The sequence below is a fragment of the Podarcis filfolensis genome (assembly GCF_964270895.1).
Source record: "Podarcis filfolensis genome assembly, chromosome: 8".
Lineage (NCBI taxonomy): Eukaryota > Metazoa > Chordata > Lepidosauria > Squamata > Lacertidae > Podarcis > Podarcis filfolensis.
Window position 1 is genome coordinate 10679462 of NC_139611.1, and position 27417 is coordinate 10706878.

At 47.6% G+C, this 27417-nt stretch overlaps 1 protein-coding gene across 4 annotated transcripts; it reads right to left on the reverse strand.

The window, feature by feature from the left end:
* Positions 1–135: 135 nt before the first annotated feature.
* TMEM269 (transmembrane protein 269) lies at positions 136–20525 on the reverse strand. Of its 4 annotated transcripts, none has more exons than XM_083629686.1 (9): positions 19773–19869; positions 14918–14978; positions 9576–9640; positions 8496–8696; positions 7043–7190; positions 5686–5783; positions 3573–3716; positions 1997–2197; positions 136–1159 (listed from the first exon to the last, which is right to left on the reverse strand). In XM_083629686.1, the coding sequence occupies exons 5-9, from the start codon at positions 7090–7092 to the stop codon at positions 1050–1052; spliced, it is 603 nt and encodes a 200-aa protein (XP_083485812.1). In that variant the 5' UTR covers positions 7093–7190; positions 8496–8696; positions 9576–9640; positions 14918–14978; positions 19773–19869; the 3' UTR covers positions 136–1049. The 4 variants fall into 4 exon arrangements, with proteins under 4 accessions (XP_083485812.1, XP_083485813.1, XP_083485811.1 ...); XM_083629687.1 differs by having other exon boundaries at positions 8496–8699; XM_083629685.1 differs by lacking the exon at positions 8496–8696 and having other exon boundaries at positions 19773–20349.
* Positions 20526–27417: the final 6892 nt, after the last annotated feature.

Here is a 27417-nt window from a genome sequence, read left to right on the forward strand (position 1 = left end):
ACACAGCTGGTGCCTCTTCTCTGGGAGACTACTCCATATGGAGGTCTCTCCCCTTCGCAAACCTTCCATTCCTCTTGCAGCTGTACCCCCCCAAAAAAGAAACCCCTTTTCACACAATACCAGACAGCAAAAACAGTGTTTTTCAAAGTTTATTTTTTAAAAAAATGTCAAAACAAAAGAATGCATCTCAAATGTATATTTCCAGTAACACAAATCATCTCCCTTTCCATTATTATCCCCTGGGGGATGGGGGCAGGAAATAAGTTTTCCAAATATTTCAGTAATATGATCAATAAAACAAAAACATTGACGGTGCTCCCTGGCAGAAGTATTTGATACACCCAATCTGAGAACGGCAAATCTAGGATCTATACAGGTAATTTGATGGGTTCAATTTTTTTTTTGACCACCAAGCCTTTCAGGAGGTAATCACCACCCCTTCCCCCATGGGCCAGCTTTCACCCCACAAGCAGTGATCCTGCGGTGTTTCATCAGCCCTCTTAAGGTTTCAAATCCAGCTAATTCGTACGTTGAAAATCCAGATGCTCTGTTTAAAGAAGACTTTCTGGCGAGGCTGCAGGGACCTATCCTTGGATTAGTTAAAAAAATTAGCCGGTGACGAGATTTGGAGGCCAAGTTCTTTAAAAACCACCAGTGAGTAAAATTGTGGACTAAAAAAATAGAAATCTAAAAAAGCTGAACTCATTGTAAATCTTTTTCTCTTTCTATATACATATGTAAAGAATCTGTATATTTGTATGTACACCAAAAGTGCGGCTTGGGAGTGTTAGCCAGATCACCCACTGTGCTCCCTAGACGCCCAGCCTTCGCAGGGCAGAAATCCCATCCCCACGGCAGAGACCTCACAGTTGTTCTGTTCCTAGTCAGGACAGTGGAAATGTTTCTAGGAAGGTTTTAAGCGATGCGTGGATGTTAACGCTGGGTAGGCCGGTCTTTAGGGTCCTGGAGGGGGTGGCCCCACCGGGCAATTGCCCCACAGCGAGGTGGAAAGCTGCTGTCTGTCCACGCATGACACCATGCAAGCAAGGTTAGACCCTGTGGCTCCACAGAGCAGTTGGGAAGAAGATATACGACGAGGACCAAAGCAGGTAGTAGAGCGAGGCGAAGTAGGTGGCAGAGAACATCACCATCAAGATCCCTGCATTGCCAGAGAGAGAGAGAGATTTCAGAATTGTAATGTTGGAAGGGACTCCCAGGGCTCATCCAGACCAACCCCAAGCAGCGAAAGATTTTCAGCGTGAAATTCTGTTTCCACAAAAACGAAAAATGCATGTTTGGTTTTTAAATTTCATTTATTCTGATATAGTTTCTTTAGACTATTTGCCACCAACGGTTCCCCACCAGGACTTTCGACAATAAGCATGTAGACTGAAGCCTATCAACATGGTTTAAAATAACCAAAGAAACACCAATTTGTCCACGATTGTTGGACAAAGGCTTTCCAGGCTACCAGCATGCAAGTTAATCTAGAAGCAGGGAAAAATCATTTCTACAGTCAAACCTCTGTTCCTGAACGGCTCCGTTTTGGAACGTTTCGCCTCAAAAACCCAGAAGTTTGGTTTCTGAACGTTTTTTGGAAGCCGAACGTCTGACGCGGCTTCCGTTTGAGTGCGGGAAGCTCTTGCAACCAATCGGAAGCCACGCCTCGGTCGTCGAACATTTCGGAAGCCGAACGGGCTTTCGGAACGGATTTCGTTCGACAACCGAGGTTTGACTGTATAAGGATTGCAGGTTCTCCATAATTTTCAGGCTGAACTGAATCATGGAATCGCAGAATTGTAGAATCATCCAGCCAAACCCCTGCGATGCACACAGCTAAGATAACATTTTGCTGTGACCTGATGACAAGGTTTCTGCACAAACCCATCTTAGAAAGGTTTATCATCTGTAGACAGATGGATAGTTAGAGAGAGAGATCACAGCATGAGGGTATCCTCATTATTTGAGCTGAAGGGGCCCGCTGCTCTGCACTCACCTCCTGCGAAGACGGCCTTCTTCCAGGGCTGAGACTCCAGCACTTTGTCGTGAGGGTAGAAGCCCTGGTCCACCATGAATAGGATCATCACCATGGCGATGATACGCATCACCAGCAGGTTGCCCCCTGTCAGGAGGTAGGTGGCGGCCAGGACAGATGCTCCGTACGGGCAGGGCAGCCCCCGGTACATGAACGGCATCCCTAAGGAGAGGAGAGGAAAGGGAGGTGGTGAGTTGACTCGGAGCAAACTGTTCCTGTGGATGCACAGAAGCAGAAACATGCAAAACTAATGTGCAGAGGACAAAAATCAAGATTGGTTACAATACCACCAATTGAACGACATCTTTGAGATTAAAAAAAAACATTGGTTTTGCGACAGAAAAATCAGAATTAGAGAAAGGTCTATTAAAAAATAAAGACAAATTACTTTCCAGAATGTACAGGCTATTATTGTTAGACTGGGAAATAAAAGAAGATGAAGTAAAATTGGTTATGGTGCAGTGGGCAAAGGACTTTGGATGTAACCAGTGCCGGATTTACATGAAAGCTAAACAAATTATAGCTTAGGGCCCCACTCTCTAAAAAAAAAAAAAATGGATGTACATTTCCAAAATATAAGATAAAAAACAAATAAAATGGCTTTAGATACAGTGGTACCTTGGAATGCGAACAGGATCTGTTCCGGAGCCCCATTCGCATCCTGAAGCGAACGTAACAAGCGATGGCGTGTCTGCGCGTGCGCGGGTTGCGTTTTGCCGCTTCCGTGAATGTGCATGACGTCATTTTGAGCGTCTGCGCATGTGCAAGCAGCAAAACCCGGAAGTAACGTGCTCCGTTACTTCCGGGTTGCTGCGGAGCTCAACTTGAACGCGCTCAACCCGAAGCACATTCAACCCGAGGTATAACTATACTTATTAGGTCCATAAATTACCATATAGCATATATTCAACATAAAAACAGTGAAAATTTGTTGTTGACGAAGGACAGCTGGACATATAAAGGGCCCCATACCCTCAGTAGCTTAGGGCCTCATCAGACCTAAATCCGGCCCTGGATAGAACATACAGATGACGGAATGGGAAAATTTATGGAGAAGGGAACTGAAATTTACGGCTTGTTTTACTGTAAAAGAAAATTTATGAAGATGCTATACAAATGGTACATCACTCCTAGCAAATTGGCCAAAATGTAGAAAAACCAACTCAAATTTATGCTGGAGGTGTAGATAGTTAAGAGGGAACAATGTACCACATGTGGTGGGGTTGCAAAAAAATTAAGAGCTTTTGGGAACTTATATATAATGAATTGAAAAAACTGTTTCAAAGTTTATCAAAAAGCCTGATGTCTTCCTCTTAGGTATTATGGCACCAGACATTCCTAGAGAGAAAAGGATTTTATTTTATTTTTGTACGCAACAACAGTAGTGAGGATGCTGATTGCCAAGGGGTAAAAAGGAAATAAAATCCCATCGAAAGAGGAGTGGCAAGTTAAACTGCTTGAATATATGTAACTAGCGAATATGACCCCTGCAGCCAAACTTAACGTGGCCATGTTATTGCCACGGCTGTGGACTCACCGCTAGAGAAGAAACACAGGCGCGTGAACACAGCCAAGACGTACACGATCACCAGAAGGCCGTCGAGGATCCCGTGGGCTTGCAGGAGAAGGGCAGTGGCCAGCCCAAATGAAGTGAAATCAGCAAAATCGTCCAGCTTGGCACCTACAGAATGTCAAAGACAGGTGCCAGTTAGCCCTGGGCAGGAGACAAGATGAGCAACCCGTAGAGGCCAAAATACGTAGTGACGTTTCTCCAGTATGGCCCCCTGGAAGGCATCGAACTCGAAGGTTTAATTTATTATGAGTGTTAAGTCGTGGGTGAACATATTGGGCGACACAGCGATTCTTCAAACAGCTCTTGTTTATTCACAGGTCAGAACAGAACTGAACTGAAGGGTTCAGCCAACCTGCTTATATAGAGCTCAACTACAAAGCAACAGTAACAATGTTCTGTAACTATCCAATCACTGAACGTCACTTTCAATTCCTTATTTGCATATGCGGACCTGAGTGAAAACTATCTACAGTATCCCCCTGCTGGCCCAGGGTGAGAACTTCAGTACATAACGAGAGCCGGTGTGACATGGTGGTTAGGCTGCTGGATTAGGACCTGGGTGGACCAGGGTTCAAAATCCCCCGTGCAGCCATAAAGGTCGCTGAGGGGCCAGTTCCTGTGTCTCAGACTAACCCACCTCGCAAGGTTATTGGGAGGATAAAATGGGGAGAGCTGTATGCTTCATCTTGGGCTCATTGGAGGAGAAGCTGGGATATAAATGCAATGAATAACAATAAATAAATATTGGTGGCCCCGCCGCCCCTTTCCCAAAAAAGTGCCTGGGAAGGGGTACCAGAATAATTAAAAATACAGTTATATCTCTAGAAAATGCATAAAGACACCAGCCCAAAATAAAGAGCACAGTATCGGAAGGGGAAACTGAGCAAGCCTGAAAGCGATGGCTGTCTCCCCACTTGTGATTCCTAGCATACTGCCTTCGACAGAGGGCAGCGTATTTATTTCTTTAAGGAATTTGTGTTTTCCATTCTGTGACTCAAAGCAGCTTACAGTAAATAATAATAATCCTAAAACCCTAAAACATACAATATACAAGATTTAAAACATAGCTCGAAACATCAGAAAAGTACTTATTTCATAAAAGTTACATACCACTTGATTGTACAAACACAGCATAATCTCAAAGCACTTTGCAAGAAGAATAAAACGATGACATGATCAGTATATAAAAAAACCCCAACAGTATGAAAGGTTAAATTTTTTTTTGCAATAACTGATAAGCTAAAAGCCAGATTCAAAGACACCCCAGCTTTCTAAATGTCTGGGTAAAAGGTAAAGGTAAAGGGACCCCTGACCATTAGGTCCAGTCGTGACCGACTCTGGGGTTGCGGTGCTCATCTATTGGCCGAGGGAGCCGGCGTACAGCTTCCGGGTCATGTGGCCACATGACTAAGCCGCTTGTGGCGAACCAGAGCAGCGCACAGAAACGCCATTTACCTTCCTGTTGGAGTGGTACCTATTGATCTACTTGCACTTTGACATGCTTTCAAACTGCTAGGTGGGCAGGAGCTGGGACCGAGCAACGGGAGCTCACTCCGTCGCGGGGATTCGAACCGCCGACCTTCTGATCGGCAAGTCCTAGGTTCTGTGGTTTAACCCACAGTGCCACCCGCGCCCCTAATGTCTGGGTAGGCTTGGCTAAACAGAAATGTTTTAAGCCTGCCTGACGTCAAGAGGCAGGGAGTTCCAAAGTAAACTAGAAGATGGATATCTTACAGAACGAGTGATGTGTGCACCTGTAACAGTCCCAGTGGAGACATTAGAACAGCATTCACGGTGCAAAAGCTTTCTGCAATGAGGCTTATTTTGACCTGGCACCCAAAACTTAACAGGGAGAGTGCCTGTCTGATTCATCGCTGGCGGAGAGCAGCCATCGCTAGCTTTTTCCTCCTTGGAAAATTTTTTTCTCTAATCCCCTTTTTGGTACATCTTGTGCGAGCAAATGCCATCCTGCCTAACTATCTGATCCGATGAGATCTTCCGGATGAGCGCTCGTGAGCTTGCTAAGCAGTGCATGTCCAAGGCCGGAGTGTGGAGGCTTTCGCAAGGAGGTACTTACCCAGCGCGGAACAAGCGTTCAGCTGCCTGGCAACGGCGCCGTCCGCAAGGTCAAGCAAAAATCCGATCAGGACCAGCCAGCATGCATAATTATATTGCCTGGTGGGGGGAGAGACGGGAGAGTCCTGTTACACATTGCCACAGCTGCCCTGCTGAGCGGCCTCAATGTTCCCAAAGCCGCCAAGCGAAGCAAGGAGCGGTCAAGCGCATGAGGAGGGGATCGGGGCCTATCAAAATGTCTTCGACCCTGGCCCCACCTCCTGCGCAGTGACACATGACCCTGTGTGGATGAAGGCAGACCCTCCAAATGTCCCTATTTTCCAAGGGACAGTCCCGGATTGACAAATCCGTCCTGGTTTCTGATTTGATTCTGGAATGTCCCACTTTTCCCTATTTAAATCGGGAAAATGCTGGAGGGTATGGAGTTATGCAACACCCCCGCCCGCCCCCCCCCCCCGAGCCAAGGAGATAACTAACTATAAAACCTTTAGAAGATATCTGAAGCCAGCCCCGTATAGGGAAGTTTTTAAATGTTCAATCCCTTGTTTATATTTTTTTTATATGTTGGAAGTGTTATAAGAATTTAAGGTCTCAAATATATAAACCAAATGTTCATAAGTTTACAAGGTAAACACATACGTAAGTATATAAACCACGCGTCTGAAATAGTACAGGAGAGCAATCCTGAAGCCACTTTTGACTCTCCCAAACCATTTGGACTCTCCCAAATTGACCTCAAACATTTCTCTGCAAGCATTGTCTTTTCTTACCTGTGTTAAGGGTGTATTTGTGTATGAATAGGGTGAGCCTGTGACCTGGATTCAGGTATTTACCATCACAAAAGAATAGCCAGGCTGCCCAGGTAAAGCAATTAGTGACCATTGCCAGGTATCCTGGCAGACAGGATTTTTGCTGTAGACTGCCTCCTTCTGTGATGTATGTATGATGTTTTGGGAGGTGGTCTTGGGGTACAGGGTGGGCAATTTCAAAAGTCTATATAAGGGCGTGCATACCATGCATGTTGTGAGTGAGGACCCTGTTGCAACAGTTGAATAAAGATCAGGCTTACTAGCTGCTTTTCTTCTCAATATTCTCTGGCTGGCCTCTGTTATTTTCTCCTACCGATAGGGAACCCACTTAAGGACTCTATATGGACTCTTGGATACCCCATAAGGGAAAAGGAGCAGGCTTTTTCTTATAACAGAAGCCTCCCCGAGTGGCTGGGGCAACCTAGTCAGATTAGTGGGCTGTTGTTGTTGTTGTTGCTGCTGCTGCTGCTGCTGCTGCTGTTGTTGTTGAATAGACACCCCTAGTTTCACAGGAGAAATGTTGGAGGACATGCCAAGGGTCTGGCTTACCCATTCAGACTGCAAAGGACAGACGAGAGTCCCATCACCAGGTTGGCCATAGAGATGGAGTTGGCGACATTCTGGCGCAGGAACTCCAGAGCCTGTGCCCGTCCGGCCTGATCGCTCAGGAACAGCTTCTTGGTGTGTTGGAATATACCTAAAAGGCGGCAGAGGAAGGAGTGAGCAAGAAAGGGGGAGATCCAGGCAGAGATGTCCCGTATGCGCCGAGCATACATCCCCAAAGAGGGGCAGGCATTAAAATTGGGTGCATTAAAATTCCATCCCATCTGCCCTCCTCCAATCCCTTAAGGGGAATGTTGGGAAGTGGCCAATGGGAGCTGAGTGGAGGGGTGACCGGGCAGATCACCACCCCATAATTTATGCTTTTTGGGAGGAGAGGGCCAGACCGACTTGTGTGAGTGCCTGGAGGCAGTTGGAGGATGGATGGTGGCTAAGAGATTGAGGTTGAATCCTGACAAGACACAAGTACTGTTTTGGGAGGACAGGGGGCGAGCGGGTGTGGAGGACTCCCTGGTCCTGAATGGGGTAACTGTGCCCCTGAAGGACCAGGTGTGCAGCCTGGGAGTCATTTTGGACTCACAGCTGTCCATAGAGGTGAGGGTTAATTCTGTGTCCAGGGCGGCTGTCTACCAGCTCCACCTGGTACGCAGGCTAAGACCCTACCTGCCCACAGACTGTCTTGCCAGAGTGCTGCATGCTCTAGTTATCTCCCGCTTGGACTACTGCAATGCACTCTATGTGGGGCTACCTTGGAAGGTGACCTGGAAACTACAACTAATCCAGAATGCAGCAGCTAGACTGGTGGCTGGGAGTGGCTACCAAGACCACATAACACCGGTCCTGAAAAACCCACTTGGCTCTCAGTACGTTTCCAGGCATAATTCAGTGTTGGTGCTGACCTTTAAAGCAAACCCTGAGTGGCCTCGGTCCAGTATACCTGAAGGAGCGTCTCCACCCCCATCTTTCTGCCCAGACACTGAGGTCCAGCTCCAAGGGCCTTCTGGCGGTTCCCTCCCTGGGAGAAGTGAAGTTACAGGGAACCATGCAGAGGGCCTTCTCGGCATGGCTGTCAATTTTTCCCTTTTCTTGCGAGGAATCCTATTCAGAATAAGGAAATTTCCCTTTAAAAAAGGCAAAAGTTGACAGCTATGCTTCTCGGTGGTGGCGCCCGCCCTGTGGAACGCCCACCCGTCAGATGTCAAGGAAATAAACAACTACCTGACGTTTAGAAGACATCTGAAGGCAGTCCTGTACCTGGAGGTTTTTAATGTTTGATGTTTTATTCCGTTTTTAATCTGTTGGGAGCGGCCCAGAGTGGCTGGGGAAACCCAGCCAAATGGACAGGTTATAAATTTTATTATTATTATTATTATTATTATTATTATTATTATTATTATTATCCTACAATTTGCTAAATTGTAAGAGAGTGATAGAGATCTACCTGGACTTTAAAGTTAACGCTTTGTTCTCAGTTTGAAAGGGAGATTTTCCGTAAGCCCCAAAAGGCAGCAGGAGGAGGAAAAGTCAACGGGTGTTTGGCTCCTGCGACTGGGCAGCCTCCAAAACACTGGCCATTTGGAGGGTGGCGGATGATCCCAGCAGCACCCCCTGGTGTTGGCTCCCATTAGTGCATGAGAAGAGCCTGCTGGATCAGGACAGTGGGTAAGTAAAATCCGAGCACCAGAGCCCTCTCCCCACTTGCAGTTTGTCTAATATTTTTAAAGCCCTCTATGTCGGGGCAATTGCTGGCTCCTGTGGGAACGAGTTCCGCAGATTAACATGCACTGTTAAGGCATGCTCAACCTCCCTCCATGGTTGCATCACCTCCATGCCCCCCTGTGAGATTGGGCACGCATTAAGTTGTGTTTCCGCCCCCCATGCTTTGGGGTGGGGGAAGCCATAAGCACAGCCTGCCAAGAACTTTGCACAGCTTTAGGGTATACCTCCCCTCCCTAACTGCTGGGCCAGGTGAGTCTTCAGCCTTAACCCTGGTTAGCAAACATTGCGCCAGTGAATCTTGCTTCCTGGGTGCATCTACTGCCTCCCAACCCAACCCAGGGAAGCCTTTAAAAGTGGCAAGGTACTTTGCAGAACTGCAAAACCATGCAGGCAAAATCTGGAAGTGGGACCCCCATGCCCCAAAATGGTACCAAGCTGGCTTTATACCAAACACAGTAAGAGGCATTTTAGGTTTTGCAGAAGGTGAAGTATCAGCACAGAAGGAAGCGAACAGCAGCCCACATGCAAAGGTATAGCTCAGCCCATCCCGTTAGCTTTTGCCTCCCAGCGCTGTGACGATCCCGTTTCTTAAACAAGCATCTTGTTCTTAGTGATGCTTCTCTTCTCGTTCTCCCCCCACCCAATTTTAAACATAAAGACCAGCCCCGCTCACAATTCATTAAAAAAAACCACAGCAAACTAACAGCCCTACTTGCTAACACTAAAAATAGATTATAGTTTATCATAACCCCAAGGGGGAAAGGTCTACTCTTGAGAAAGTGTGAGAAGGGACATGTCCTACTAGCATGTTTTGCACCCTGCCCTTGTCGCGTTTCCAAATCCCGGAAAGCTCGCGAGATTCTTCATCTGAAAGAAAACAGCAGATCAGAGCAACCCCGAAAAAAATAATTTTTTTAAAAAATCACTCAGGAATGTGAAACCTGGGTTCACGCACACACACAGGCACACACACAACTGCTTGAGCCCATCCCTCTGCCACCTCTGGGCACCCACCAAACCGCCATGATCAAAAAGCACCCGTCGGAACCATGGTATGGTAGATTTGGAAGGAAAACCAGTGGGCATCCAGTCCAACCCCTGAACAGATGCCCCCCTCCGAACTCTACCCAATGCAAAAAACCCGGAAATGCATTTTGCTCATTCAAGAGCTGAACTGATTGTTGGGGCAGCAATTGTGTTTGTGCTTAAGTTAACAACCACCTCATTCTTTCTCCCCCTCCTTTCTTCCAAAACCAACAGTTCACATTCTTGAATAACAGTGATTGATCGGTATAGAGCCCGCCATCCAAAATGAGGGTGGTTTTTTAGTGACGGACTTTAGATTGAGCATACCCTTCCTCACTTGAAAGCACTACCCAGCAGTAACTAGATTGGTGCTCCCGCCGAAGGGACTGATTTCTATACAGTGGTACTTTGGTTCTCAAATGCCTTGGTTCCCAAACGCCGAAAACCCGGAAGTGTTCCGGTTTCCGAATGTTTTTCGGAAGCTGAACGTCCGATGCGGTCGTCGGCTATTGTTTCTGGGGCGCCTGCACTAATCAGAAGCCATGCCTTGCTTTTCAAATATTTCAGAAGTCAAACTGACTTCCGGAACAGATTAAGTTTGGCGCTTTTGTTTTTGCTATTTATTTTGCGTTTTTGAGGCTTTTTCGGTGCATTTATTTTTGTGACTGTGTGGGACCCAGTTCAGCTATGATTGATTGATTGATTGTGTGACTGCGGAAATGGATAAAAGCCCTCCATCCAAACAATGACTATCATCAGTGCAGGTAAGAAAAAAATTAATTTTAAATTTTATCATCTACAATACTTATTTATTTTATAGTACAGTATATTGATTATTGCTTTCATTTTATGGATCCATAGTCTCGTTGGATAGTAAAATTCATGTTAAATGGCTGTTTTAGGGGTTGTTTTTAAAAGTCTGGAACGGATTAATCCATTTTGTATTACTTTCTATGGGAAAGCGTGCCTTGGTTTTGGAACGCTTTGGTTTTGGAACGGACTTCCGGAACAGATTAAGTTTGAGAACCAAGGTACCACTGTATTTATATCACACAGCTGAAAACATTTTCAAGCACACTTTCTTCGTTTCGGAACTTGCAAGTACTTGCATTGTGAACTTGGAGAGAATTACTGAGTCAACTGCTCCAGCCAGGGATGGATAACAGCGACTGTTTTCGCACCATCACTGGGAGAGAGTCGGTGTCCCCAAATATCTGTGCCTTGCCCCCAAACAACAAGGCAGGCCACAGGTATTTTACGCGAAACCAGAGGACTTTGTGCCTCTGCAGTTAAGAGATGTCAGTTCCACGCAGAGATTTATCAGCTGCAGATAAAACTCAAGAGTTGGCAGCTTGAAGACATACCCGTGGCTCCCATTTGCAATGTCCCCAGCCCCAGTTTCACTGGATAACAATGCAACAGGCAATTAATAAACCCTGTTTGTTTCATACCCGTAATTCTGGATTCCACCCCATCTCTCCACAGACTTAATGCTGGCTGAATGTTTTTGGCAAAAGGAGCAGAAAGCTGCTCTTGAATTTGGATGGAAAGCGGACCAGTGAGGGCCTTTGTGGGGGGTGGGGGGACTTCGCTGCTTCTGGGACTTGGCTGCAAATATGGGGCAGTCCTTGTAGACAGTTCATGGGTGGCAGCGGATGCAGAAGGTGGCAGATACCAAAGGAGAGGGTGCTGGGAAGGACATCAGTGTTCCAACATACCCGCTTCTCATAATGCCCATCCCATAATAGTTTGCAAGGGATGGCCTGGTCTCTGTTGCATTTACAACCAGCTGGCTTTCCCAGGTCCGCACATTTTGAGGCAGGCAGGGGGACATTCCCAGACCTCCTTGCAGATGCTGCTGAGGATTGCACCGGAGACATTCTGCATTCCAAGCAGGTGATCTGCCACTGGGCTACAGCCCTTTCCTTTCCCTCTGTTTGGGACGAGGCCCTGGCTCAGTGGTAGAGCATCTGCTTGGCATGCAGAAGCCGCCCAGCTTCCGTTCCCCAGCAGCATCTCCAGCCTGAAACTGCTGGAGAGCCTCTTGCCAGTCAGCCTAGATGGGCCAAGGCAGCTTCATGCCACATGTGAGTCGGACTCGGCCACTGGATGATCTGAAGGCTGATCTTGAGATACAAAAACAAGGCAAGCGGGAGAATCCTTTGGCATTGCCCAGATGAACAGAAGGATATTTGTGTAGTTCATGGTCCCAGTTAGGGTTGGCAGCAGCATCCCAAACCCTGAGACCTAGGGACATCCCCTGGTGATATCACAGGAGAGGGGCATCCCCTGGAGACGGAGGTTAATTGGGACAGGGGAGGGCAGTGATGTCACAGGGGCAGGCCCGAGAGACGTAGGTTAATTGGGAGAGGACATGGGCAGATACACACACACACACACACACCTGCCAAAATATCTATTCTATTTGTAGCCAGCTCCTGCTGGGCTGAAGCTTGCAGGCTGCATAAACAGCCTTCTTAATATATTTAAATGTATTATTCAAGCCTCTCTCACCCACCTGGAGATTTCAAGCCCTACACCTGCCACCCGGAGGAGGCTAGGCATCCCTGGAGGCTTCAGGTCAGACGTGGAGGTCTGGCAACGCTTAGTATCCATCCCTGTTTCCTCGCCATAAGATCCCTCCCCAAATTCCGTTGCCTTCCCACCTCCCAAACAGACACAGCATCCTGCTTTGCTTTAAAGCTTGCAATCCAGTCTTCCCCAATGTCCTCCAACTGTTTTGGACCACAGTTCAAATGCCCCCTTCCCCAAATTCTTCACCATTCTGCTTATTTATAACTACAGTGAAGCAAACTCAAAAAAGCAAAAATCCACCCACATGCTATTATTATTATTATTATTATTATTATTATTATTATTATTATTCACACAACCTCAGGCAAACCGGATCACACCAGGCATGAATTCTGAAGGAGCTCTAGGATTTTTCTGAGCAACAAATATATAAGCGTAGCCAGTTTTCCTCGGCAAACTGGATCCCAACTCGTGCCATTTGAGGCAGGTTTCTGTACTTATACTATGCATAGGGGGCTGATGGCCGTTGAAGTAATGAAAGAGTCGTAGAAAATAATCATAATTAAGTCAGTTCCGATTTGTCGAAGCTCAGAAGAACGGGTTGTGCCTGGGATCAGAGAGCTCCGTGGAAAACCTCCAAGGACAGAGCGGAAGGGAGAGGAACCAGAGAGGAACAGATGTTTCACAGATATCTGCAACCACTTGACCCTTCTGCCTTCTTGGGAATGTGGGAGACACCCAGAACGGATTGACTGTAAACAGTATCCGCAACAAACTGATGGCACCAGCCTTTGATACTGGCAGCTAAAGGGTACTGATTTTTTAAGGACATATGGTGGATCCTCAGCCTGGGAGTCATAGATATATTTAATGGGCCCAAGTCAGCTGTGACTGTTAACTTCAATGGGTCTGCTTGGAGTAGGGCTAGCATTGGATACAACCTAATATCCTGGAGATTTCGCTTTCTCTCTCTTTTTTTAGTTTTTTATTTATACTTTTCAAATTTATACATTTCATTAGTTTTACAATCAATTTAACATTTCAAAATTTGACTTCCTTCCCCCTCTTTCTGCAATTCCTTTAATTTATATTTTAATACCTTCTGCATATGCAAGTAGTAGTAATAATAATAACAATAATAATAATAATTTATTATTTATACCCCGCCCATCTGGCTGTGTTTCCCCAGCCACTCTGGGTGGCTTCCAACGGAATATTAAAATACAATAACCTATTAAACATTAAAAGCTTCCCTAAACAGGGCTGCCTTTAGTTCATTTAACTTGCTCATTTAATTATATACTGTAAATAAATACTCTTATAAAACTGCAGGTCATTACAATAATCCTGCTAATGTTTTTATCTGTTTACAATTTATCTGTAAATATTCAATAAACCATTTCTATTCTTTTATAAAAAGTCTGCTATCTTGATTTCTTATTCTTCTGGTAAGTTTGCCATTTCTGCATATTCCATAAGTTATTGTATCCATTCTTCCTTTACTGGGACTTCTGCTTCTTTCCACTTTGGGGCAAGTAGCATTCTTGCTGCTGTAGTAGTATACATAAATAAATTTCTATATAATTTAGGTAGTTCTGTACCTATAATTCCCAAAAGAAAAGCTTCTGGTATCATCTAGCCCAGAGTTTTCCAAACTGTGTGTTGTGACACATTAGTTAAAAGGTAAAGGACCCCTGGATGGTTAAGTCCAGTCAAAGGCAACTATGGGGTTGCAGCGCTCATCTTGCTTTCAGGCCAAGGGAGCCGGCGTTTGTGCACAGACAGCTTTCTGAGTCATGTGGCCAGCAGGACTAAGCCGCTTCTGGCGAACCAGAGCAGTGCACAGAAACACCGTTTACCTTCCCGCCGGAGCGGTACCTATTTATCTACTTGCACTTTGACGTGCTTTCGAACTGCTAGGTTGGCAGGAGCAGGGAACGAGCAACGGGAACTCACCCCGTCGCGGGGATTCGAACCGCCGACCTTCTGATTGGCAAGCCCTAGGCTCTGTGGTTTAACCCACAGCGCCACCCGCGTCCCTGCAAAACTGAATTACTGTTGCGCAAAATGATGCCTGTCTAAAAGGTATGTCACCAACATGAAAAGTTTTGAGAGCTCTGATCTAGGTCAACCCCCTGCTATGCAGGATCCATTTACAGGGATTAAGCCTGCAACCTTGGGGTTCTCAGCACCATGCTCTAACCAACTGAGCTATCAAGATGCAATCCGAACACTGAAATCAGCTGAGCACAGTTTGCAGGCTGTCTTCTAATACAGTGCGTGTGTTTCATGTGTCAGAGGCCAGGGTAAAGAGGTGCAGTCTTCAGCATAAGACGCAGTGCAACAAAGGTGTCAGAAGCGCCTCCATGGGGAAGCATTCCTCAGCACAGGGGCTGCCAGAACAATTCAAATCAAGTCACAAGACTACGTTTTTTGAAACAACATTGGGAAATTTCCTTCCTCTCTGGTTCCCAAGCAGGGGGTGGGGGGTGGGGAAGGTTATTCCACCCATCAAAAACCATCCACGAGTAAGAAACAGCCCAGGAAGAGTGAGTGGGAAACTGAGCTATATTTGAGACTCACCAGAAGGGGGAGACAGCATCCACATCTTTGCTGGATTTCAAGAGGACCTTGCACTCTGTAACTGGAGAGAAGAGAAAGGATGTTTAGAGATTTACAGGGAGTCACTAGCCAGGTTCTCAGGCCGTGGGAACACCATACACTTAAAACAGACCTCCCAAAAAATAATATTTTTGTACGGGCTGCTGGGAATTGCAGCACTGTGAAGGGTAAACTACAGTCCGCATGATTCTTTTTGTTAAAGGTTCTGGAGATTGTAACTCTGCAAAGGAAAAACTACAAGTGCCAAGTTCCTTTTTGCAGAGGGTGCTGGGAACTGTAGCTCTGCAGGGAGTAAACTACAGTTCCCAGAATTGGTTTTTTGTGTGTGTGGCTATAAACCTATGCAGCCTTAGATTTCAGATGACGAACTTCAGCCAAGCAACAAGCAGGGGGGAATAAAATATCCAGGGAAGGTTTGTGTATATTATTAAACCATGAGTGAGATTCACCACCCACAATTTGGAGAAGTTCAGAAAAAGGGCAACCCAGAATAATCACGGCTGTAACCAGGGAGGGGGAATCTAAAAAAGCTGGGCTTGAGTGTTGCAGGTCAATAATTAGTCCAGTTCTAATCTACTCTATTCTATGAATCGTAGAATTGGAAGGGAGCTTGTAGGTCATCTAGCTAAACCCTCTAGGAGAGTCCACAACTTCCCGTGGGAGCTGGTTCCCTTCTCTTCCTGCCAGAAAGTTCTTCCTGATGTTTAGTCATAATCTCCTTCCTTGATGTTCCTTTTTAACGTTGAAAAGGAACGTTTTTGATGTTCCTTTTTAACCAGGCCTTTGGTCGACCTGATCGACATGCGATACCCTTCTAAAATGTGGCTCTTTTGGGGGGTGGGTGTTATTGGGTTATTGCTTTTATTTTGATTTTATATAGTGTGATCTTTTCTGTGAACTGCCCTGAGACCTCCAGGTGAAGGGCGGTATATAAATTCAACAAACAAATAAAATAATAAATTAATAAAGGCTATTTTGCAGCTGGAACTAACAGGAACCCAATTTGCCATTCTAAGAGAACAAGGGAGGCATTCACGGAGAGTTCTGGCACCTCTTTTTCTAGAAAAATAGCCCTGTTTAAATCCATCGGTTTGGATTTATTCCTAATTGCCTGCATAATCCTGGCAGAATAGAAAATCCATTTAAAAGGCGTCCGCTGGGTCTCTGTTGGCTGGGCATTGCACCAGACTGGGTCAATGACACGAAAGGTTCAGTTTGCTGTTAGCTGGCTCCATTAATCACAGTGGGTTTACTCTGAGTCGGATGCAGCCCAGGGTCTTAGACCCCGTCCTCGAGAAGGCAAAAGCATCTCTCAAACCCTTTATCAGACTGGGGTGTGTGTGTGTGCTTGAGAGATATGTTCCTCTTGAGAGAGAACAACACACTCTCTTTCCCAGGACCAAAGTCTTCTCAGCTGACGCATGTGAAGTCACATGGCACTGGGACAGAGGCCATGGAGTGCAGAGAGATGGCAAGGAGCCAAGGCCATTCAGCACCCTCGCCAAACACTTCCCGACCCAGTGACCCTCTCCCATACGCATATCGCGTTTCCGAAACCCCAGCTCATTTCATGGGGTGTGTCTCCGTCTGGAGGCTGCAGAGTGCAAACGTCTGTCCCAGAATGGAAGATCTAAAGGGAAGCTGAGTTACAGAGCATCCCATTCGGGGAAAGAGGCAGGTTCAGGAAATGTGGGCGGCAAAGGGAGGGACAGGCTGTTCTGAACTTCTTGTCCCAACATCCAAAGTCCTCCTGCAAGCAACTGCTGGCCTGTTTTCCGATTAGGAAAGAGGGCTGGCTCAAGCTGTTCCTCTTTTCTGCTCACCCCTGGAATGTAAGAACATAAGAAGAGCCTTTGTGGATCAGGACAGTGGCTCATCCTATCCAGAATCCTGTTCCCACAGGGGCCAAGCAGATGCCCCCAAGGGGAGTCAGCCAGCAGGATTCGAACACAAGACCAACTCTCCCTTCTTGCGGTTTCCAGGAACTGGCATTGCTACTTGGCAAAGTAGAGTCACCTCTCCTCCTTGTCTAATCCTCTTTTAAAGCCATCCAAATTGGTAACCATGACTGCTTCCTGTGGCAGGGAGTTCCGTTGTTTAACTATGCACTGCCTGAAGAAGGACTTTCCTGATTCTTCCAACCCTCAGCTTAGTCTACGAGTTCTAGTATTATGAGAGAGGGGTGACAGCTTTCTTCTATTTGCTTTCTCTATGCAATGCATAAAAGGGATGCAGAAGGCGCTGTGGTCTAAACCACTGAGCCTAGGGCTTGCCGATCAGAAGGTCGGCAGTTCGAATCCCCGCGACGGGGAGAGCTCCCGTTGCTCGGTCCCTGCCAACCTAGCAGTTTGAAAGCACACCAGTGCAAGTAGATAAATAGGTACCACTCTGGCGGGAAGGTAAACAGCATTTCCGTGCACTGCTCTGGTTTCGCCAGAAGCAGCTTAGTCATGCTGGCCACATGATCCGGAAAAACTATTTGTGGACAAACGTCGGCTCCCTCGGCCAGTAAAGCGAGATGAGTGCCGCAACCACAGTTGTCTGCAACTGGACTTAACTGTCAGGGGTCATTTACCTTTAATGCAATGCATAGTTTTATAAATATCCATCATGCCACCTCTTCCTGACCTAAAAAGTCCAAAACGTTGCCATTTTTCTTTGTAAGTTGTCACTCCATCCCCTCGGCCATTTTAGTAAACCTTTTCCAATGCTATAAAACCCTTTTCGAGGGGAGGTGACCAGGGAACAGTTACTCATTCTCTCTCACACGTATATAAACACACCCCAGCTAGGGAGCCCAGTCCCTTTTGCAACACATAGCATTGCTGCCTTCTAGCACAGGGACATAGGATGCTGTCTTACAGAGAGTCAATCAAGATCAGTATTGTCTGCACTGATCTGCAGCAGCTTCTCCGGGGTTTCAGGCAGCGGGTCTTTTGCGGCCCTACCTGGAGATGCCAGGGCTATAGAGCCCTAAGATTCCAGTCCTCATGCTTCTAAGCAAAGAGCTGATTTTAAACCACAGAGGATGCCCTCTTCTAAGTCAGACCACCGGTCCAGCAGGCTCTGGGTTTTTCGTTTGGAGATGCCTGGGCCCTTCTGCATGCCAAGCAGGTGTTCTGCCACGAGGCTACAGCTCCCTCTCCCAACAGGTCAGAAAGAAACCTTTCGCACATCCCCTTCTATGGGAAATCACTGGAGGGTGTTGGGGAAAATTGAACCTGATATTACTAGACTGCAACACCCAGCATTATCCTTGCTGATCATTGGCCAGCTTAGCTGCTGAGGATGATGGGAGTCAGAATCCGGCAACAGGGCACAAGGGCATCACATCAGCCAGCAGAAGCCTGATGACCCATGGCAGCTCACCCCACCTTTAAAGATTCTTCCAGGCTAGAAGCCATTAGAAACTCTGCCCCCGCCTAAGGGTGTCTTTCTCCTCAGCACCATCACCCTATTGCCATGGCAACGGGGGAAACCGCCACTAGCCACAATGGCCAGGCTCCTCCTACCTGTTTGTGGCCTCTGAATAATACCAAGTGGGGAGAATTTTGCAAGTAGGGAGAGTTTTGCTCTCACACTCAGGTCCGGCTTTTGGATTTCCCAGAAGAGGCATTGGGGCTGGCTGCTGTGAGAGAAAGATGCTGGGCCGGGTTCTGGCCTGATCCAGCAGCCAGGCTCTTCTGATGTTGTTTTTTTAGAGAAAGACAGGCCTCTCTCCCAGCTCCCAATTTCATCTCAGGGTATCAAAGCACAGGAAAACCAAAGCAGCCCTATCTGATCAGCCTGAGCATCCTGCATCTTCACTGTTGTCCAGTGGGAATCCCTCACGAGAAAGCAAGAGCCCACCCCTCCAACCTCTCCCAGCGCTTGACGCTGAAAGGTAGACTGCCTCTGCAGCTGGAGGCTACAATTGGCGATCCCACCCAATCGCCCTTAACAAAAGGTGTTCTTCTGTTGCAGAGGGGTCCTGACCTCCGCAGTAGCCTAATGGAAGACCGCTTCTGAGCAGGTGCAAAGTGCCCTTTCTGACTCCCTCTTTCCTGATGGGGGGGGGCCGCACTGGCAGCAACATTCTTCTTCCCTCTCTCCCTCCTCCAGGAGATTTGGAGGCGCGTGGGCGGCGGCGGAGGCACCCTCTCAAAGCGATGCCCAACTAAGGTGGCGCGGATATCCCGCGGATATAGCACACCCTGCGGGAGGGGGGCGGGCAGATGACTGCCGCTGCTGCTACTCTCCGGGGCGCTTCTGGGGGCAGCCTCCGTCCCTCCCTCCCCGTTGCATCCAGGGGGTGTGTATCGCCTTAAGGAGGACGTGCGCCAAACAGCAGGCCAGGACTGGAGCTACGACGCGTCTCTCCAAAAGCGCCCAGCGCTGCGCCCAGGGCGCACGGAGCTACGCGTCACCGCGCTTGCCTTGCGCCCATCCCCAGGAGACGATTCCCGGCGGAACTTATGCAAGGGCCGTAGCTCAGTGATTCAATCCCCGGGTTCAATCCCCGCTGCCATCTCCAAACGGGAGGGACAGATTCCTGCCTGAAATCTTGGACAGCTACTGCCGGCCAGTGTAGTCTGTGTAGACAATATTGAGCTAGCTGGACAAGGGTCTGACAGCTATTCTATGTGTTCTCCTCTCTCTCGGACGCACACAGAATCCTAGTCGAGTTGGAAGGGACCCAAGGGTCATCTAGTCCAACCCCCTGCCACGCAGGAATCAAAGTGGGGCTCGAACGCACGACCCGGAGATTAAGCGTCTCCTGCTTTGCCGACTGAGCTTCTGAGTAAAGGGATCGAAGCTCCGGCGCGCACTCACTCACCAACTCGAATCCGGTGCGACGCCGCTTTCACCCTCTCCGAGAGCTGCTGATGCGGTCCAACGCGGCGGCTGCAGCTTATATGTTGCGCATCTCTCCCCTCCTCCCCCCCCCTTCCCCAGACCCAGAAAAAAATCCACAGGAAGGGGCGTGGCTAGGGTAGACACCCTTTTACACCCCCCCTCGTCTGTCTCCCTCGCCTCTGGACTGCGTCCCGAGAGGTCCATGCCCGCGCCACCACGCGCCCCTCCGGCCTCCGGACGCCTTGCTAGCGGAGGCGGAGGGAGACGCGGGGGGAAGGAAGGATTAAAGAAAGATCCCTTGCCAAAGCGCCCTGTTCCACTTCCTTCATTTGCATATTCATTTGCATATTATGCAGATGAGTTGTTGATGCCGTTAATCACGTGGAACAAGCACACCCCTTTCGTAGGCGCTGCAGCTTGGAAAGGAAAAAAAGGCGAGATGCGTTTGGTTGGTTTTTCCACGGGCGTGGAAGCCCCCAAAGGAATATCGAGCCGGTTCTATGCTGGTCAGGAGCCGGAGGACGGCGGCCCAGCCCTGCACGCCTTCCCGGGAGTAAAGCTCTCCGCACCACCCACCCCCGCCTTGTACGCTCCTCCCGGCGTGCGTAATCTCCAGAGCGGTGCCCATCAGATGGTAGCAACTGGGAGCTATAGGAGCCGTAGTCCGCTTGGCTGACGAAGGCTGAGCTGCACGGTCGACTTATTTGGCTCTCCTCCCGCCCCCAGCCCAACTGTGCTGCCGCTTAAAAAAAAAAAATCTGGGCAAGGAAGTCCCTGACAATCATTCACGGTTCTGCTGGTTACCTCCGGCTTCATTACTATGCAGAGCAGAGCCATCTAAATGACCAGATCTAAGTTAGCTTCCATTCCTGGATCGCATGGGGTTAGACTAGATGACTTCGGAGGACCCTTCCAACGCTACAGTGCAATGATTCACTGGTGCCATCTGTCAGGGATTCTTGAGCTGTGATTCCTGAATTGCAGGGGTTGGACTAGAATATTATTATTATTAGTAGTAGTAGTAGTAGTAGTAAAGGTAAAGGGACCCCTGACCATTAGGTCCAGTCGTGGCCGACTCTGGGGTTGCGGCGCTCATCTCGCTTTATTGGCCGAGGGAGCCGGTGTACAGCTTCCGGGTCATGTGGCCAGCATGACTAAGCCGCTTCTGGCGAACCGAAGCAGCGCACGGAAACACCGTTTACCTTCCCGCCGGAGCGGTACCTATTTATCTACTTGCATTTTGTTGTGCTTTCGAACTGCTAGGTTGGCAGTTGCGGGGACCGAGCAACAGGAGCTCACCCCGTTGCGGGGATTCGAACCGCCGACCTTCTGATCGGCAAGTCCTAGGCTCTGTGGTTTAACCCACAGCACCACCCGCGTCCCTCATTATTATTATTATATTTATTATATTTATTTATACATACCCTGTCCATCTGGCTGGGTTTCCCCAGCCACCCTGGGTGGCTCCCAACAGAATATTAAAAACAGAATAAAACATCAAATACTTCCCTATACATTTGGGATGTAACCTTCCAGCTCTGCAGTTCTGCAATTACCGTAATTCCAAGAGGCCTACTCTGTAAACAAGGACTACAATCCTGTATGAGTTGGCGCTATTTCCACCCACTGTCTTGAATCTGATTTCAATCCCACTCTAAGTAATCGTAATAATAAGCTAGTAGTGGTGTTTCTCTACCCTCTCAGAACATAAAACTATTCTTCCCCACCCCATCCCATACACAAAGTCTCTCCTCTGCTGCTGTTTCTCCTCCCAGAGACCTGTATTAATGTACCGTACCCTGGTTGGATGGAGCAAAGCTGCCTTCTTACAAACTCCACGGCCAAATGCACTCTAAGCCCTCCTGGCATCCATTCAGTAGCTGGCATTTCACGGCCTTGCGCTGGCATCATGCCCGGCTCCTGGACTTTTGCCCTGGTACAACAGCAGGACCCCATCTCCCCGCAAAGCTATCCTTCCCCTGTTTACCAAAAAGGGAATTGACACATTTAAAAACACTTCTGTGTTCCAACAAACCTATCTGGGACACAGTTTTAGTCTGGTGGCTCCTAAAATGGGCAGCAGCATCATGGGGGTGGGGTGGGGTGTTTGTCTTACCCAAGGGGGTGCTAAGAGGCAGGGGGCAATATATTGGGGGCCACTGGAGGTGTCAATGACCATCAGACTTTGAAAAGTGGAGCAAGTTCATTCATTTTGCTGAAGCAATTGAACTACAGTGGTTCCTCGGGTTACATACGCTTCAGGTTACAGGCTCCGCTAACCCAGAAAAAGTACCTTGGTTAAGAACTTTGCTTCAGGATGAGAACAGAAATCGTGCAGCGGCGGCACAGCAGCAGCAGGAGGCCCCATTAGCTAAAGTGGTGCTTCAGGTTAAGAAGTTTCAGGTTAAGAACAGACCTCCAGAACAAATTAAGTTCTTAACCCGAGGTACCACTGTAAACTTTTTTAAAAAAAGAGATTATGAATTGATGTGCAATTGTTGCCATTTTGAATTTTTGTCATGTTATTATCTCCCTTAGTTAGTTGTGCAAACTGCTGTTGTGAATCCTGCTTTTTATAGGGTGAGGTAGAGGGTTCTGGGGATGAATTTATGGGACCGACCGAGGGAACTGTGGTTTGAAAGTTTGGAAGCCACTCATTTAGGGAAAACAAAAAAAAAAAAATTTCCTTCCAGTAGCACCTTAAAGACCAACTAAGTTAGTTCTTGGTATGAGCTTTCGTGTGCATGCACACTTCTTCAGATACTTCAGGTATCTGAAGAAGTGTGCATGCACACGAAAGCTCATACCAAGAACTAACTTAGTTGGTCTTTAAGGTGCTACTGGAAGGAAAAAAATATTTTTTGTGTTGACTATGGCAGACCAACATGGCTACCTATCTGTAACTGGAACTCATTTAGGGCTCATCCACACTTCGTTTGGTGTTTCTAAGCACAGGTCTGGGATTTGAAGCTCCATCTCTGAGTGGTTTGGGGTTTTTTTAAATCCCAGTATTTTCCCCAGGAAAACCCATGTTTTACTGCTGAATAATCACAGCAAACAGCAGTTGGGCTCTTCACAGATTTATGTTTGCTCTGTTTCACATGCTTTCCCAGAAAAAGTATACACATTCTTTAAAAAGCACAGAGCAAAGGTTAGTGTGGATATTGTATTCCTTAGTTTCATCTGTTTTCAGTGAGGTTCCCTCCCCTTGATTTTATTCTGGCTTACGTTGCTTTTATTTTATTTCACGTGATTTAAATACCATTCAATCATAATGAAATCCTCTATAAGTGATTTACAAAAAATAAAAATAAAAGGCAGTTCTAAACAGGTGCTTAAAAAGCTTCAGAAAGCTAATTTAAGGCAGCTAGCAAGAGATTAAAACACATGGCAACGTTACCCATGCCAGGATAGGCTTGTCTGAACAAAAATGTTTTATGTGTGTTATAAGAAAAACCTGCTCCTTTTCCCTTATGGGGTATCCAAGAGCCCGTATAGAGTCCTTAAGTGGGTTCCCTATCGGTAGGAGAAAATAATAGAGGCCAACCAGAGAATATCGAGAAGCAAAGCAGCTAGTAAGCCTGATATTTATTAAACTGTTGCAGCAGGGTCTTCACTCACCACATGCAGGAGGGAGGAGGAACCCAGAAGAATGGTGTGCAAGGCCTTATATAGACTTTAAATTGCCACCCTGCAGCCCAAGACCACCCCCCAAAACATCATACATACATCAGAGAAGGGGCGGTCTACAACAGAATCCTGTCTGGCAGGAAACCTGTTGATGGGTTTCCTTGGCTGTTCATGGGTTTACCTGGAGAGTCTGGTCATTCTTTTGTGATGATAAATACTTAATTCCTGAATCCAGATCAGATTCAGCTCACCCTATTCATATCTTAAATGTGCTCTTAAGGCAGGATTTGTGTGCAAAGAGACAATGGGGAGGTTTTTCCCATTTCCTCCCTCCTTGCAGAGAAACATTTGAGGTCAATTTGGGAAAGGCAAAATGGTTTCAAGGCTTTTTTCCTGTACTGTTTCAGACATGCGGTTTATATATTTATGTATGTGTTTGCTTGGTACATTTATTTTATATCTTAAACCTTATAAATTTTTGTAACATGTGGCAGCCACTGAAGGTGCCTGCCTGATGTCAAGAGGCAGGGAGTTCCAAACTTCAGGTGATGCCCAAGCTACTCTCTTTGTTTGCTCTCATTGGTGGCTTAAGTACAAAGAAAAGGGCGAGGGGTGGGTCTCTCCACAACCTACACCATCTTCATACCAGCCCTACTTGGAGCAGGCATATATTGTGATAGGAATTTTACGGTATATGGTAATGTTCACAAGCGTACCAACCAAGCAAATACATAGATCAGCACAGGAAGGCCAACCTGGAACCATTTTGATTCCTAAACTGAGCAAATATTTTCTCTGCAAGGTCAAAGTAGGAAACCTCCCATTGTCTCTTTCCTCACAAATCCTGTCTTAAGGGCACATTTAAGATGTGAATAGGGTGTGAGCCTGTGACCTGGCCTAGGAACTAAGTATATAAAAGACTGGCCAGGCTCCCCAGGAAATCCAATCAAGTAACCTGCCAGACAGGAGAAAAACAACATTCAAAGTTTTAGACCGCCTTTTCTGTGATGTAGGTATGATGTTTCTGGGGGTGGTCTTGATCTACAGGGTGGCAATTTCAAAAGTCTTTATAAGGCCTTGCGCGCCATTGTTCTGGGTTCCTCCTCCTCTCCTGCGGGTGAGGGGAGCACCCTGTTGCGATAAAGATCAAGCTTACTAGCTGCTTTGCTTCTCAATATTCTCTGGTTGGCCTCTGTTATTCTCTCCTACCAATAAGGAACAATAAGGAACCTATGTAAGGACTCTATATGAACTCTTGGATACCCCATAAGGGAAAAGGGCAATTTTTGTTTATAACAGTCCAAAGTCCATTTTGGGGCCTAATCCGGCCCCAGTCTGTTTAATCCGGCTCCTGTGGCAGTTTATAGTTTATCTCCTGGGGTAAAATCTCCAAAAATCTCAACAACTTTGGTCGGTCCTTCGCTTCATCAAATCTGGCCCTCTTTGAAAAAAAGTTTGGACTCTCCTGAGTCTTAGAGGATAGAGCAAGAGGCAGCAGAGATCAGGGGATTAAGTTCTCTCCACCCTGGAGCACGGAAGGAACAGAAGGTTTTCCCCTTTAGATTATAGGCAGAGGCTGGGAGCAAAGGTCTCTCTCCCGACCCTCCGACCCCCGGCTAGGAAGGATGAAGCAGATCAGAGTGCAGCCTTGGGCTGTGGAACAGCCTTTGCTAACCTGGTGCCCTTTGGGTGTGGTTGGACTACAACTCCCATCATCCCCCAACTAATGCAGGCGAGTGTGTATGTGTGTGTGATGCAGGGGCTGATGGGAGTTGGAGTCCAGCCACATCTGGAGGGCATAAAGGTAAAGGGACCCCTGACCATTAGTTCCAGTCGTGGCCGACTCTGGGGTTGCGGCGCTCATCTTGCTTTATTGGCCGAGGGAGCCGGCGTACAGCTTCCGGGTCATGTGGCCAGCATGACTAAGCTGCTTCTGGCGAACCAGAGCAGCGCACGGAAACACCATTTACCTTCCCGCTGGAGCGGTACCTGTTTATCTACTGGCAGGAGCTGGGACCGAGGAACGGGAGCTCACCCCATCGCAGGGATTTGAACCACCGACCTTCTGATCGGCAAGCCCTAGGCTCTGTGGCTTAACCCACAGCGCCACCTGCGTCCCTTTCTGAAGGGCATATCCCTCCATTAAAAGAAGGCAGATCTGTGATGGGGGCAGTAAAGGCAAGTGACTGTCCAGTTCAGGGATGGGGATCCTGAGTTCCTCCAGGTGTGGCTGGGCTCCCAACTGCCAGGAGCACCAGCAGCCAGCAGGACCAGTGGTCAGCATCCCAAGGGCACAGATGTTCCGAACCCTGCTTTATAGCTTACCCTCATATTTGAGGATCTGGAAGACATTTCTCTCAACACAGTGGGCAGAAACACAAGAGAAATTAGCTGGTGGGACAGGGAACCTGCTTCCTTTCCTGTTCCTTCCCTCCCTGATTGCAACAGGGTGTCACAAAACGGTCCTTTTGAGGGCTGGGGAGTCTTCGCATTGCAGTTCAGAGAAGATCCAAAAGGATGCTCGAGATCAGGGCGTCATTTTTGGAAACAGCAATGCAAAAGGCCCCACCTGGAACTCATCTCATCTCCTGCTGTGCCAGAGGGAGGTGGAGGAAAGGTCTATAGACTGAAACACAGGTCAACTCTACAGAGCTAAATCCCAAACAAGTATATTTGAGGGGTTTCCCCCCGTTTGTGGTACCGTCTGCCCAGGAAAGTAAACCGCATAGACGGATCTCTGCTCCCAATGAGCTTCAGCAGACATCTCTATGAGGTGGGGTCATGTTTGCAGAACATCGATTGCTGATAAGCCACCCGTCCTAGCCAAGTTGGATATTCAGGTGGACATATTTGTCCGTTCCGTTTTGAAACGTAGTTAGGTCGCTGCTCACAATTCAGCCCAGAAGACACAATCTCCTTCGAACACAAAGCAGAAGTCTCCAGTGGGATTCAGAATCAGGAGGACTAGAATATCTGTTTTTAGGGAAACGGACTTAGATCAAGGGTAGAGCATCTGCTCTCCGTGCCCAAGATCCAGGGTTCAGTCTCTGGTAAGGCCTCTGCCAGTCTGCAAAGGCAAACCCTTGTTTATACAGCGGTAAGGTAAATGGACCCCTGACCATTAGGTCCAGTCGTGGACGACTCTGGGGTTGCGGCGCTCATCTTGCTTTACAGGCCGAGGGAGCCGGCGTACAGCTTCCGGGTCATGTGGCCAGCATGATTAAGCCGCTTCTGGCGAACCAAGCAGCGAACGGAAACACCGTTTACCTTCCCGCCAGAGTGGTACCAATTTATCTACTTGCACTTTGGCGTGCTTTCGAACTGCTAGGTTGGCAGGAGCAGGGACCATGCTTTCAAACTGCTAGGTTGGCAGGAGCAACGGGAGCTCCCACTGTTGTGGGGATTTGAACCGCCGACCTTTGGATCAGCAAGCCCTAGGCTCTGTGGTTTAACCCACAGTTATACATCCCAGTTATACAGCGGATTGTACAGCAAATACAGCGGTTAACTGATGGCCTGACGAGCCAACTTCCTATGCTCCTATTTTAAAAATCAGCCTTTTACTCAATGAGGGCTAGAAACTTGCTGCATTGGGAAAGGAAGGACCATACACAGTGGCAGAGCTTTGCAGGAGAAAGCTCCTAAGGTCGGTGCCTGTTAGCAATTCCAGGTACGGCCAGGAATGTCCCCCGCCTGAAACCCCATAAAGCTTATGCCCGTTGGTTTTGGCAGTGCTGAGCTGAGCGGATCATTGGGTTCCCCGAGTCTGCTCCCATGGGTTGTAGCCAGGGCTCGTCCTACTCAAGAGTAGACCCACTGAAGTAAACTGGCATGGCTACCATATTTTTCGCTCCATAAGACGCACCTTTTTCCTCCTAAAAAGTAAGGGAAAATGTCTGTGCGTCTTATGGAGTGAATGTGTGGTCCCTGGAGCCAAATTGCCCAGGGGCGAAAAGCAAATCCTGCTTTTTTCTTTTCTTTTTTTTTTTGAAAGA